General features: G+C 40.7%; 1 protein-coding gene across 4 annotated transcripts in view; it reads left to right on the top strand.

Moving 5' to 3' along the window:
* ankrd26 (ankyrin repeat domain containing 26) overlaps positions 1 to 14,962 on the top strand; it is a 33,325-nt gene that overhangs the window by 13,029 nt on the left and 5,334 nt on the right. For all 4 annotated transcript variants that reach the window (XM_028037973.1, XM_028037999.1, XM_028037991.1 and 1 more), the window contains 21 exons: positions 371 to 1,120; positions 2,813 to 2,976; positions 3,556 to 3,744; positions 5,180 to 5,210; positions 5,299 to 5,440; positions 5,948 to 6,161; positions 6,288 to 6,471; positions 7,043 to 7,189; positions 7,325 to 7,787; positions 8,391 to 8,896; positions 9,009 to 9,161; positions 10,041 to 10,216; positions 10,858 to 10,951; positions 11,103 to 11,129; positions 11,549 to 11,626; positions 12,153 to 12,287; positions 12,384 to 12,496; positions 12,714 to 12,840; positions 13,614 to 13,904; positions 14,022 to 14,257; positions 14,403 to 14,646. In XM_028037973.1, the coding sequence (XP_027893774.1) occupies positions 371 to 1,120; positions 2,813 to 2,976; positions 3,556 to 3,744; positions 5,180 to 5,210; positions 5,299 to 5,440; positions 5,948 to 6,161; positions 6,288 to 6,471; positions 7,043 to 7,189; positions 7,325 to 7,787; positions 8,391 to 8,896; positions 9,009 to 9,161; positions 10,041 to 10,216; positions 10,858 to 10,951; positions 11,103 to 11,129; positions 11,549 to 11,626; positions 12,153 to 12,287; positions 12,384 to 12,496; positions 12,714 to 12,840; positions 13,614 to 13,904; positions 14,022 to 14,257; positions 14,403 to 14,646 (4,464 nt within the window). The remainder of the gene's footprint in view (positions 1 to 370; positions 1,121 to 2,812; positions 2,977 to 3,555; positions 3,745 to 5,179; positions 5,211 to 5,298; positions 5,441 to 5,947; positions 6,162 to 6,287; positions 6,472 to 7,042; positions 7,190 to 7,324; positions 7,788 to 8,390; positions 8,897 to 9,008; positions 9,162 to 10,040; positions 10,217 to 10,857; positions 10,952 to 11,102; positions 11,130 to 11,548; positions 11,627 to 12,152; positions 12,288 to 12,383; positions 12,497 to 12,713; positions 12,841 to 13,613; positions 13,905 to 14,021; positions 14,258 to 14,402; positions 14,647 to 14,962) is intronic.

Genomic DNA, 14,962 nt, shown 5'->3' on the forward strand with positions numbered 1-14,962 from the left:
TTAGCGCGACCCATGTTTGGAGGCCTTGAGTCCTAGACGCGGCCGTCGCGGGTTCCTTCCCCCTTTCCTGTCACCCTATTGTCATATAAGGGACACTAGAGCCCACAAAAGACCCCCTGGAGGGGTAAAATAAACAAAAAAACAACGGTATCAGCCAAAATCGGAATCGCCAGGTCAAACTTTTTAAAGATTGGTGATCGGCCAAAAAAACACAATCGGTTCGCCCCTAGTTTGAACATCTCAAGTGGATTCTAATGTCTTCCTTGTGTTCTGGATATTATATCAAAACCTTTTTTTTTGCATTTCTGTCTTTTTTTGTTGTTTGTTTTTTTGTTTGTTTGTTCTTTCTTGTCAAATCACATCATCAAAGGAGAAAGTTGATGCAGTAGATGGATGTGAGTTCAGTTTGAACAACTTAGGCCATGCAGGCTCCGATACGGAAGAAAAGGTAGGTGGAGATACTCCGTGGGAGAAGCGTTACGAGAAACTCTGGGTAGAGGTGGAGAAAAGGGAGGTAAAATCCACCTTTAAGAGCGTCACTGGGGAATTAAAGGAGAGGTTTGGCGAACTTTTTAAATCGAGGCATCCTGCAAAAAACCCCACGGAAGACGCTTCTTCTGCGTCCAGCTCTGCGGGTGAAGATTCAAGTGACGAGGAAGAAGAGGACATCGTTCGCCCCACAGCTAGAGCAAGAAGTACTGTTCTTCTCACCATCCCTGAGCAGAGAGAGTCAGGACAGGAGGACTCTATGGCAGAGTCACCTGGCAGCTCGTTGTGTGAAGAAACCCTACCGGACTGTGATCAAGATGTTAATGATAGCTTTATCCGTCACAAGTCAGCTCTACTCACAGTTGATGTCGAGGCCAATGCTTCATCGCAGCTCACCGCCGCACAGGAAGAAAGCGAAGACGATACCGATCGATACAGCAAACCTGCTTCAGAGGATAATGGCGTAGCTCTGCTTGCTACTGACTCTGCTGGCCGTCTACACGAAGCTGGCTGGTCCAACGCAGGCTCAGAAGAGATTCTGACGTCTGAGCCGGCCTTGCAACACAGACGTCCAGATGTCTCTAATGGAGAAGGGCCTGAGGAAGAGGACATGATGAGGTTTTACCCTGAGGTAGGAATGCTGGGAGTTGTATTCAAAGCAAAGGCCCAGCCCAAGAAAGCGATGTAGGATTGCTGCTTCTGACGCAGTTGCTTCTGGACTTCGTCTTTCTCTCTCTTCCTCAGTTTATTCAATACCTGAATATGTTTCTCTTCCTCCTTTCAGTTGAGGCTCATAGCATTATGACCTTATTGCTGCAGTTACATGTTTATTTCTTGTCACGTGTTTCATTTCATGTAGATCTGCTTGGTTCACTTATACCCATCTTAACTCCTTGCCATTCTAACCAATCAGCTGTGGACCCTCGAGTGTTTTCTGAACAGCTGTGTGTAGACAAAGTTATTTGTAAACGTCAAAACCTCAATTCTTATGATTAGATTTATGCAGGGTGTCCACACATCCATAAAAAAAATCTTAAATTTGTGAGTCTAAATCCATGTGTCTAAAATTAAGGCCTGAAAATGTCATCAATTAATTAAAAAATGTTAAGTTGGCCTTAATTAAGTTAATCACAGCTTTTTCAAAATGCAAAATCAGTTACGTACATATAATGTACAGTAAAATATCTGCATCTGATACAGATTTTCAGACAAAATATGCTAGTGACTGGCCAGCCAATCTAAATCTACCAGTGGTCCACATTTGTGTGCTTTTTCTTTGTAGTCTTATGTCATACGTGTGCTTTGCATGTATGGTTTACACTGAAAATGTCTGTGTCAAATATGTGTGAAGATTGCATGAACAATAGTTCTCTTTAATGCATGGAATGAGTTTTATTTTCAGGTTTGGTTTCCCTTATTATGCATGCTGTGTGTTAGCTTTTACAGTTAATTTTATGAAGAGTTTTTATTGTCCAAGTCTTTTTGGTGTATCGATTTCTTAAAGGACAAATTAAGAAAAGGACAGACGGTAATCTACTATTTGTATTGTAATTTTATTGTTTTTAAAGAAAATGACAACCAGCAGTAACACTTAAATGTGTGTTGGCTTCAGTAAATTATTAGAAAATTGGGTTAACATTGAACAATAGCAGAGTGGATATTGTAGATCAAATTCTTAATTTTAATTATTCAAGAGTATTCAAACTTCTTGGGTTAGTTATATATTCTTCAGTAGTAATGACTTATTCACATCCCTTGAGCTTTTTTGCATTTTGTTCTAAACCAACCACAAACTTCAGTGTATTTTATATGACGAATAAAATGTGGGGCAATAATTTCGTAATAATCCTTAAAATGAAAAACCAAGAACTCGCATCAGTGAATTTTTGGGTCTTAAAATGAATGAAAAAGTTTTCATCTGCATCAATGGGCTCAGATTTGCATCATTCTTCACTTGTGAGCTTCTTACTAAATCATTGTGTAAATTCTTTTTTCCTTCCACTTTTATATTTGTCACTGGTTTATTTTGGTCTATCACGTAAAATCACAATAAAATGCATCAAAGTTTCTAGTTGTGATGTGAAAATGCTAAAAGGGGTATGCTTACTTTTCCTAGGTAATGCAGTTCCAATAGACTGTTAAGTAGAAACAGCTTTAAGGTATTAGGTCTCCAGTGGGTGGGGCGACGCTGAATTATGTATGATAAGGAGCACGAACACGGAACCAAATTGCATGTAAAGTGCAAGCCTCGGTCTTTCTCAGCTGGACCGTTCTCTCCTACCAAGTTCATAAATCTTGTATTGTTTTTGTTGTTGTTTTTCAGATGGCCGGCAAAGCAACAGGTGCCATGGCGGTGCATCGAAAGTCGTGCATTCCCCACGATGGCAGTGAAGCAGGTGGTTCGGCGAAGCCTGGGACCAGCGTATGTTTAAGTTTGGTTCAAGCTGGAAGATCTCATCAGGAACATCAGCTTGTTGCCAGCCAAAGGTATGCATGTTGCTTCCCAGCGAACATACTAATTGGAAGTAGCCATTAGGAATTGGTCTTATATTGAGACTTTATGTACAATCTGTGGTTGTTTGTTTTTTTTAAAATTCTGTATGATTTAACATTAGTTTTTAGACTGTTTTTCAGTGAAATGTGGCAGGAGCTGCCACATTTCTTTGCACCCGTGGTAAAGATGTGTAAGAAAAATCCTAAAAATGAATTTGTCATTTGACTCCCAACACTCGCACTGAGCAACTAATTGCATCTTGGGTTCGCCCAGTTTTCATAACAACCACTGAGTCAAGATAAAGTTTGGAAAGAACTATTTTGTGTCCTACTATCACAAAAATAAACATGTTGAATTAAAAAAGCAATCTATTGGAGCTAGGATGATTTTTTTCAGGCTTTCTACACAAGGTTTGCCAAGCGTGCAAATAATTCTGCCTGGCCCTTTGAGGGTTTTTGTTTTGTTTTGGTGTGTTGGTTTCAGTGTGTTCTTTCTTTTTCATTTCAACCAAAGGCCTCAGTCAGTCACAGTTCAATGACTATCAGGTTTATTGCTCTCCATAACACCAACAGAGCTCCAGTCGTGCAGAGCTGCAGTGGCATAAAGCAAGGTGTAGAAGGGAAATTACAGCTGGAGCTCATGGTCCATTGGGCCCGGCAAAGTGGAGGCCCTCAGGCCAGCATACAAGTTAATCGAGCAACCGTACCTGAGGTTGAGGAAGGCACTATAAGTGACATAACGGACAATGAAGAAGAAGACAGGTATATATGCAGGACGCCACTTTCCTACATCTGTCTGCGCCACTAATCTATTTGGTGTTATTAATCTGAACACTAGCTGCTGGAAACAAATCTCCCTCTCCAAAACTTGTGGTTGATAAGTGAACAGACTGCATAAAATTGTTAAGTAGGGCTGCAACAGACAATTATTTTAGTAATAGAATTTCAATTGGGTGATTCTAAAAATATGCCACTTGAGGAATTCTGGGTAGAACACATTTACAGACAGAGGTTTTTGTTTTAATCTTAAATGCAAAGGGTATTAATTTTTTGTACTGTTTTCGCTTAATTACTCCCATGGATATGTTGGGGGGGGGGGTTTCTAGCATATTCCCCTTTTTTGAGTTTGTGTACTCCAGTTAACGATTAATTGATTACTAAATCAGTTGACAATTATTTCAATTAATTGATTAATTCAGATCAATTGGTTCTTCCAGCCCTACAATTTTGCATTCTACAAACAGAGTATTACTTTTTCTTTATTCAACTTAACAGTTATTTGATTACTAAATTAGTTGCCGATTATTTCAATAGTCGATTCATCATGAGTGGATTAATCGTTTCAGCCCTACTGTTAGCGTAGCATGCGGTAAAAGTATTTGCTGCCTTAAACTCTTCTTCTGTTTTTGCTTTGCTTGTTTGTTTGTTTTCAGGTCACCACCCAACTTTAAACGTCAAAGATAACCTGAGTAAATACAAAATTCTCTTTTCATTTAGTTAATCAGGTTCGATATGAACAATTGATCCCTAAACTTCATAGGTAACTCCAGGCAGCGACAACTGCCTTGAAAAAGGTTCAGTAACTTGCAATGATGGAACCACGATATCTGGCAGATAATCGTGAAGGACAACGGAGTTGTCGTTGATTTAAAGCTACCTAAAGTTTTCTGAATAGCTAAGAGAAACAAAGCTTCCAAAATGCTTTTAGAAGTTGTTGCTACTAAGGATGACACAATCAGTTTCAGAGGCAATCGTCATCATAGGAACCAGGAGGGTTCGGATAGCATTTTTCCCTTAATGATTAAAGTGATGATTCAAAAACTGCATTTTGCATTTACTCAAGTTATCTTTCTTTAAGTTGTGAGGGCCTGAAACATTTACTTGTGATAAAAACATACAGGGGGCTTCTTTCAACATTGCACTGCAGAAAATAGACAAATATTCACAATATACCACAAAAATACTTCCAACACTTCCACACAGAACATATCTCATTCTGTGTTTTTTATTACTTTTGTAAGACAAATTTGCTTTTATCATACAAGTCAGAATGGCCTTGCGTTACAGCAAAAGCTTGCAATTGCTTTCTCAACTATATACTGCATTACACCATTACACCTTCAGTATTTTCACTATGTTCGTGCAAATCTTTAGAATTACTTTTTTTTCTCCTTGGTTTTGTGTTTGTGCGGCTCAGGTCTATGACTACAGATCAACAGAAAAGCAAGGTACAGACAACCGGATCGACTACATAAACGAGTGTTGGATTTGAAACCGATACGGGAATAATTCTATCATCATTTTTTTTCTTTCCAGGTCCAGAGTCTTGAAGACATAAGCGTGCCTGACGATCTAGAAGAACTAACCCAGTCGTCCGACACAGACGATGCGGACTCACACACTTCAGGCTACCGTAATGCAGCCTCCTTCATGCAGAAGCTGGAGTCATTCTCTTTGGGTAATAAGCTTCCGCAATATTATTTACTTTTCTTACTTTTTGTTGCAAAATAAAAATAGATATTCTAGTTTTGCAGACAGACACAGACAGATGGATTTGTTGGCACACGTGGTGAAGCTGTCTAAAAATATGTGTGTTCTTTTATCGGAGCAACATTGAACTGAACAATGTAGATATTAAATTCGAACACTTTTATTATCTGTTCATGACATACTGTTTTTAACCAATTCACATGTGGCACAAATTTGAACAGCCATTTTAATGGATGTATCTGAAGCCTTTTTAATTATATTTGAGCTTTTTAAAATGAACTCTTTCTTTTAGCCATTCACTGTAGGTGGTGGTGACTAAACTGGATCTTTTGAATCAGTTTGGTGGCCTGTAAACGGAAAATGGAAATGGTTCATCTCTTGGTCCAAAACACACGGCCAAATCAACGAACAAAGGGTTCACCAGACACTGCGTTGACCCTCTTCCATGACCATCTCACTGTATTTCGTCCCCCAGATCCCACGACTATGACAAAGATGCAGAACATTTTCCACGAGTACGAGCGCTCCATTCAAAAACTGCGAAGTCGCCATGGGTATCTGTCAGAGAAGGTGAACCAGCTGGAAGCGGAAAGAACGTCGCTGAAGGGCTTACTGGAGGAAGTCAGAGACGCTAAGTCTCTTCTGGAGCGCAACCAGCTGGAAGTACAGACTGAACTCACTAACATCAAGTGAGAATTTCTTTTGTTGTTGTTGTTGATTTTTGGGCTAACTTTGAAATTGTGTCCTCTGAACCTTTTTTTTTTTTTTTTTAACATTTATTTACTTGATCTCTTTGTGTTGCACTTTGTGTGAAGATTTCAACTGAAACAAGAGCAGGAGAATCGCCAGAATGCCGCCATGATGTACGACACCTCCAAAGACAAGCTGAAGCGGCTGGAGGAGCAGCATCAGTTTGAGGTCCAGGACAAGCAGAAGGTGGAGCTGTCACTGAGGAACATGGAGCTGGAGATGAGAACGCTCGCCAGCAACATGAAACAGGCACTTTGTTTTTATCTGCCCAACACGACGACTGTTTATTACGGGGGGGTTTTCGGCTAGAAATGGAGATGTGTGTTATCGATTAATAAGTTAATCTAAAGTTGATTAATCGATTAATTGGTAAGCAGCCATTTTCTTTTTTCTTATATCAAAAGGGATGACCATCTATCTTCTTTCTGCTGAATATAAAAAAAAAATACATCTGTATATTTTTATGACTTTTTGTGTCAGCAGCGTTACATACTGACTGAAAAATCTGTGGAAATTGCAGATTTGTTTATCTGATTAATTGTCAGCATAATCAATACAACAAGTGATGACTAAAATAATTGTTAGTTCCAACCCTATTGCAACCCTATTGTTAAAAACACGTTGCCTGTTGTTAATTACTGAAACTGCCAGGTTTTTTATCCGATTAATCGATTAATCATCACCATATTCGATTACTAAAATAATCGCTAGCTGCATCCCTCGTTAGATACATTATGTCGGTATTTGTGTTGGCTCGCTCTTTGCTTGCATGTGTGTGTATGTGATCCTAACGCCCGTGTGTGACATGTTTAACGCTCAGCTTGAAGAAGAGCAACATGAGACTCAGAAGCTGCTGGCTCAGGAACGCACCTCCCGGGCCCTGCAGGAAAATCTGCTCAACAATCACCTCCGAAAGCAGAAGGAGATGGAGGCGGAGAACAGGAAAAGCATCAGCAGAAGCAATGAGGTGATTCTCTAACTTTCAATCCGATCTTCTCAAGATTGTTTTTTTTTTTTTCCCCAATACTGTTATTTGTTGCGCATTTTTAAACACAAAATCCAGACAGACTTACGGTGATGTTTTTGTTGTGATGCGTGGTAGACTTTGTCTCAGCTCACCGAGGCCGGCGACAGGGAAAGAGAGCTGCTTCGCCAGGTTAACTCGCTGCAGGAGCAGCTGGCCTCGACAAGGTCAGACTTCGAACATTCCCAGGCAGACAGCAGTATCAAAGAGAGCACCCTGGTGGAGGAGAACGAGGCCCTCAAGGAGCAGCTCGAGGACATTCGTCAAGACCTCAAGCACAGCAACGAAACCGTGACCCAGACCGTGTTCGCCTGCAACAACCAGCTGTCGGCCCTGAAGACCGAGTTGGTGAAAACGACGAGCCAGCTGGAACACGAGCGACAGGCTCGCGAGACGCTGGAGGCCGAGGCCGAGTCGACTCGGTCCCGCTTGGCCGCAGCCGTGAAGGAGATCGAACTTCGCCTGGCGTCTCACGCTGACACAGAGAAAGCTCTGCTCAGAGAGAAGGAAGAACACCAGAGACAAAAAGACCGACTCTCAAGTGAGTAGAGAAGTCCTCCGGTCTGCACATACAATTTTGCAGAGCTGCAGCTAACACTTACTTCAGTCATCAATTATTCTGTTGGTTAATCGGATAAAATGAAATTGGTACTTTCTGGTAACAACATATTTATGGACAAAGAAGGACTTTTTTTTTTTTATCTTAAATGCAAGTTGTATCTATTTTTTGTTCAGTTTTGGCTTAATTACTGCTGTGAATATGTTGTTCCTTCAGCAGATAACCTTCTTGAGTCTGTATTATACAGAGACTTTTTCCTGGAGGAAAAATTAGTTAACACATTTTTTACTTAGTTGATTAATTAAGATTATTCAATTGCTAAATTAGTTGATCAATTATTATTAATCGACTAATTGACTCCTAAACTAAGATTTTTTTCAATTAATCAATTTATCACAATTAATCGATTGCCTCAGCCCCACAATTTGTACTCTAAGCATGTAATATTGCTTTTTATTTACTTGCCTGCAGTGTGCATTTTACAATTATTGTTTAGCCTGTTTCTCCTCCTAATGCAATCCACATCTCTTCTCTCTGATGGTAAACATTAATGCGTTTTATCACGTATCTATTTTTTTTTTTTAGACGAAATAACCGCTCAGCGCGAGGCAGTCAGCAACCTGAAACAGAAGCTGGCCAAGGCCGACGCTAACACAAACAGCATGGAGAACGAGTTCCATCGGGTCTCTGCGCAACTGACGGAGAAGAATCTGCTGCTGGACGCCCTGCTGAAAGAGAAGGACTACGGGACGACGCGTGCCAAGGAGCTCGAAACTGCTCTGCAAGCAGAGAAGGAGCTGTCCAGTCGCAGCATAGCGCGCCAAGAAGCAGCGGAAGAACGCCTCGCCCATGCCCAAAGCGAGATCATGTTGCTTCGGCAGCAGCTGGAAGAGGCGCAGAACCAAGCCGCCGCGAAGGAGCGCGCCATTACTGAAGCCCAGGAGCGCTTCAGCGACATGCTGACCAAGCTGCGCGCCGACTGTGAAGAAAGAGTTCATCTGCTCGAGGAGAGAAATAAGGAGCTCGCCAGCAAGGCTGCTGAACTTCGTGAGCTGAACCTCAAGTTTGAGGAAGAGAAGAATCAACGAGAAGTGAGACTGAGGCTGCGTAGCCTGACTAATAGTTCTTCAGAACATCTTATATTCCCCCTGTAGGACCGCTAAGGTGTTTTTTTTATATCTGATCTCGTTTCTTTCTGCACAGAACACTTTAAGGCAGCTGCAGCAGGAGCTGGCCGACTCTCTCAAGAAGTTATCGATGTGTGAAGCTTCCCTGGAGGTCCTCACGCGCTATCGCAACGACCTGGAGGAAGAGAAAGCTCGGCTTCTCAAAGACGTCGAGAGACTCAGAGAAAAGGTGACTGCAGGACGCAGCTCTCTTCTCTGAAACGTGATTTATTACGAGACAATCGGTTAATAAATCTTCTGCTGGAATATGAGAAATTGTAATCACTAAGTTGAATTTATTATGTGATCAGGGCCCGGTAAATGTTAAAGCTGGTTGAATCTTTTTTTTTTTATATACATCTTATGGCAGTGGCATTACAACATTTTAAGTAATAGAGGCAAAACATGGTTTTTAAATTTTGTTTTAAAAAAAACCAAAACACACACACAACATCTAAGTGTAACATATATTTCTATTCAGCTCACCTGAGTCAAGAGTTCAGAGAAAAACATTTTACTGAAATTGTCAATTACAGTAACATTGAAATTATAGTCAGTTTCTGGCCTGTCCTGCTACCAATTGTGAAGTGAACCCCCAAAATAGTTTTAGGACTTTTTTATCCTCTAGCTGGTGTTTTTTTTTTTTTTTTTTTCAGTTTTGCCCTGTATTTAGCTCTAGACAAGATTTCCCTCAGCATGATACCACCATCACAATGCTTCACCATTGAAGTAGTGTATTCCATGGGGCCGTTTTGGGTTTTTGAAAGCACATTTCGGCTTTGGTCTTTATTTCCTCCCACACAACATATTTGCAAAAATATTTTGGAAACCAATCCGATATCTTTTTTTTCTACTGAAGAAATGATTATTTCCATTTGGTGAGTTGTCACAACAACAATCATAGTTTTACATTAAGATGTGACAAAAACTTCCAGAAGATTTTCCCGACTCTGTTTATGGCATATTGATCAGAGGATTAATACCTGCTTTTTTATATATATGTACATAAACCATGAAGTGCACTTTTTATCTTTGCTCTTGAGTACTTTGTTTCGTCTGTATTACTTAGCTTGAGGAAACCGAAGAGAAGTACCTAAAAGCAGAGCGACACATCAGCAGTATGAAAATCAAAATGGACGACATGGAAAAGGAACTTCGCACTTCCGTTGCTAAACTCCAGGAGGCGGTGGCTGCCGTCGTGGCCTCTGAAATCACCACCAAACAGTTGGAGGAAGGGTTGCAAAAGTAAGTACAAACACATGGCTTCAACACGAGCGCTGATTCATAGCGATCCTTGGTATTTATTCTTAGAGAACCGTGTATTTGCAGTTTTGACATAAAGTCTACAAACCATGTGATTAGATACTATGAGCAGATTTTCTTCTATATTGTTAGGGCTGCAACTGACGACTATTCTGATGATTAAACTGTTTTGTTTAAAAAGCACATTCTACAGGTTTTTCATTTAACCACTTATGCCTTTTTTTATACATTAGAAATGTATTAAAATAATTAATTTCCTTTTTCAAATAACAAAATAAATGTTTTATTACCTAAAATGTAGCAACATAGCATTCCTGCAGTAAGTCTGAACTCTTTGAATCTAAAACTTTAAGCCACTTTAAGAGTTTCTGCTAAAACATATTTAAAAAGAAAGGTTGTTTTTTTTTTATCTGAAATGCAAACTGAATATATTTTTTGTAGTTTTGGCTGTATTACTGCTGAATATGTTGGTTTTTCACCACATGGCTGTTTTTTTGAGGCAGCGATTAATCAATTGCTAAATTAGTTGACGATTATTATCCATCCATAGATAAGCCATACAGTCACAGGTATATGAGGCCGGTATCTGGGCCTGATTAATAGAGAATGTTAATGTCGCCCAGGCTGGAGATCGAGAACGCCAGACTGGAAGGTACTACGAAGCAACAGGCTGATAAAATTGAGGCTCTTCAGAAAAGCGCTAAGGAAGCCGTCGTGGTGAGTAACCCGTTCACCTGCTCACACATGGTCTCAATGCTCCACGTCTCTTTGGAGCTAAAAGGTGTCATGCGATTCTGTTAAATCAACTATCTTGAGTTTATGCATTAAAGTCAGTTTTAAACTTAAAGGGCATACAATCTGTTTTCAGCTAGCTGACTGCTCACCTGGAGGAGGGGTCAGTATTGTGACTGTAGGCGTAGTTTCTCTGTGTGGGGTTCTTCCTCTTTGTACACTGATTAATTTAATCGTTTTTTATTTTTGAACTAGAGATCAAATAATCCTCTTAATGAAGTGAAATATAACATGTTTTTAGTGTCAGAACTCCAAGCATATGTGGGAATAAGTATCCTGGTGATGGAGAAATGTCTTTCGTCTCCCAGTCTTTTTTTTTATTTTTATTTTTTTTTTATCTTTGTCTGTGGTGTCTTTCTTTCAGTTGTGAATGTATTCCTGATGAATGCATGTCACTTCCTTTAGTTTGCTTTCAACTTCCTAAAATCCTAATTTGATTTTATTTTTTGCAGCAGCAGCAGAAACACAAAGACTATTTAATTTTTTGTTTTGTTTTGTTTTGAAATGATGTTTTTTCTTTAGGTCCGTGCACATTTGGAGGAGCTGGTATCGAACCTCCAAGGCAGCAAGATTTCTTTGGAAGAGCAGCTGAATAAAGAGGTGGGTGGCTTGTGCTGTTAGTTCTTCACACGTTTCAGTTTATTTGTTTTTATAAATGATGAAAATGAAAAAGAAAAAAGTTTAGAACCGATAAAATGACTAAAAATAAATTCTCATCCTAATTCCTTAGTTGATGTCATAGGTTTACATGCACTCCATTGTAGAGACTGACATTATTATCTTTTTACTTTTATTTTATTACCTGAACAACCTACTATAAAGCAAGAACCTTTAACTGACTTTATTAACAAGAACTGAGTGCTCAGATTTGAGTTTGTGGTGGATTTTCTCAAAGGGGTCAGTGCCATTCCAAAACCTTAAACTACAGCAGCATGTAGTTTTAAAAAAAGTTTCTTTTTTTTTCTTTTGCATAATTGTTATAACAATTAACAACAACAAGCGCGTGCATGAGGTTTAAAGGTTTCAGGTTTATTTTCAAAATGATTTAAAAGGAGCGACATCCATGCCTACAATATAAAGGTCTGAGCAGAACCGTACTTTGAGCTCGTGCGTTTTTCTTCTACAGGTGCACAAACAGAGCATGCTGTCTAACACCATGCAGGACTCTCAGGTCATGTGGGAGGAAGAGACGAAGAACCGCTCAAAGTTAGGACTGCGCCTGACAGAACTTGAAAGAGAAAAAGGAGAGCTCACAAACCAGGTGTTCACACTGTGATGATAATCTGTGCACGATATGATGGTTAAGTGTCACTCAGCTGAGGTGTGAAGAGTCACTGAGTTGCTCATTCTGTTCTAGATGGAGATTGAAAAGAAGAAAGCCAAGAAAATTGCAGAGCAAAAGAAAGCGGTAGACACTCGCCTTGAACAAGAGATGAAGAGAAACATGGATCTTCAAAAAGAAATGCACAGGTGACTTTTGCTTTTGGACTCTTTGGACTCTCACTGGGCTGTTTAAAGCCAGCTAGGATCCACTAGAACCATCGTCTTGGCTTTGTGGTCCACCAGTGTCTGTATCCTTTTTAAGTCTCCATTCAATTATTTTGTACATTCAATCAGCCTAGTCTTTGCAAGTTTAGAATATTTTACTTGATGCGTTAGATATTCACTCTGTGCGTTTATGTTTAAGGCAACGAACTTTATTAAAAAGTGCAAAGAAGAAGCTGCAGGGTCAAGAGAATGGAGGAGCAAATTATTCCTCTATGAAGAGCCCTCACCGGCGACAGAGTCAGACTGACGGGTGGATGAAGGACAAGGTTTGTGGGTCTGATGCTGGCTTCAACGCAACCTAATGCGCTGCTTATACATTACATTTTGGTTTTTGGATTCAAAAAATCAAACAGTACCATTTCACAGTTTTTCTTTGACTCAGTTTACACCAGGGTTCTAAACCTGGGTTCTAAGGTATTCAACAAATTAGTCGAAGCTAACGTTAAACTGCTTAACACAAAAATATCAGCTCTGCTTTCGCTAAACTGCTAAACTTAAAGAATTAGTGGAAGCTAACACTAAACTACTAAGCAAAAAAAAAATAGTGGAGGCTAACGCTAAACGCAAAAACAATTAGCAGAAGCTAACGCTAAACTGCTAAGCACAGAAAATAGAAGAAGCTAACACTAGACTGATGAGCACAAAAAAAACTAGTGGAAGCTATTTTCCACACGAGACTCGCAAACAGCCAAGTGCTCTGTTTCTTATTTTACTACATATCATTACTTTAAAGTTGCATGAACAGGTTGACCAAAGTCAAAAATGTACAATGTGTAACATTTATGGCAATAATTGGCTTGAAAGGCTCAAAAACAAGAAGTTTCATCCTGAAGTGGCTAATGGGACATAGGCCAAACATATGACCTGAGGGGTGAGCGTGCTAATTTTTATGCTTGTATCCACAGTCGAAAGATTTTTACAGCAATATGCTGCCCTAAAGGCAAGTTCTTTGTACCGAATTTTAAATGAACACCCATGCAGTGAATCGCCTACAATCTCCCCTTGCTTCTTGACCTTCAAACATCTCCTCCATCTTTAGGTGGAGGATCTGCAGGCAGAGCTGGAGAAGGAAACATCTCGACGCTACCAGCTGGAGAAGATCAACGGGGAGCTTCAGGACCAGTTGGCCTCCCAGAAAGGCGTGGGCAGAAACCACGGCGAGCTGGAGAAAAGCAAGGGGCACCTGGAGAACGAGGTGCGGGAGCTGAGACGCCAATTGGAGAACGTCCAGCCCGACCAGAGCGTGCTGGATCAGTACCGACGTGAAGCGGAGGAAAAAGCCCACCAGGAGATGCAGCAGAAACTAGAGCAGGTCAACCTCTTCCTACAGGTAAAGAGCTGAGAAAAACCCCAACAGAGAGGAAATCAATTCACAGCAGCAGAAGGCTGATGTCGCACTTTGATATCACCCACCAGTGGGATTAACTACGATTTGTGTGTCTCTCAGTCCCAAGCGGCGTCTCAGGAGGCACTAGATGAGATCAAAGCCGCCAACGAGGCCAACCTGCGCTCCCAGCTGGAACAGAAGATCCGGGAGCTGGAAGGGGAGCTGAACCGAGCCCGCACCGTCCAGCAGGAGACATTCAGCCAGAAAGAGTCCACGCGCTCCGAGCTGGAGCGCTACCGACACCTCTACAACGAAGAGATGCGCCTGCGGATGTCCTTAACTGCCAAACTGGAGAGGTTAAAATGCTTATTAGAGAAGTCTGTTTTGCTTTGTTAAAAAAAAAAAAAGAAAGGTTTGGTAAACTGGTAAAACGCTTGTTAACAAATCTCGAGCTGCTAAAAAGATGCCGGTGATTAGCTTTTTCTTGTTTCCCATGAACAGGGCCAACAGCCGCCTCACCGAAGCCAACTCCAAGCTGCTGAGTGAGCGCAGCAGGAGTCTTATGATGGGAAACATTACAAGCGGGAGCCTGATGGGGCCTTCTCTGGACATGGGCGCCTTGGCTACGCCAGCGAACCCCGGGACCTCGGTGGGGGCCCTCAACAGGAACATGAGCGTGGGATATTCCCTGCCCAGTACTGTGTCAGACGGACAGGACCAAAGGGTGGAGGACTACCTGGCTAAGGTCTGCCCAGTCCTTCATCTCTCACTCACTTATAGAGATTAAAGAGGAAATCTGTGTTCTTGTATATTCCTGATTTCATTTTTTAAGAACAAGTTTATGTCACTGCAGAGACATTAGTTATAAATAGAGACTTCTCTGTAGTTTCACCTCATAGTCAGACTTGTGTTCACCGAGTTACATCAGCTCACCCAACAAACACTTTAGGCTTTGTAGATTTTTTGTTTCTTCCTCCTATTGAATATTTCTGTCTTTTTCACTATTACCGCTAACTTGTCTTGTATTTCTCACTCTTTTAGCTTCTAGCTCAAAAGTCTTT

This window comes from Xiphophorus couchianus, chromosome 2 (assembly GCF_001444195.1).
Source record: "Xiphophorus couchianus chromosome 2, X_couchianus-1.0, whole genome shotgun sequence".
NCBI classification, from domain to species: domain Eukaryota; kingdom Metazoa; phylum Chordata; class Actinopteri; order Cyprinodontiformes; family Poeciliidae; genus Xiphophorus; species Xiphophorus couchianus.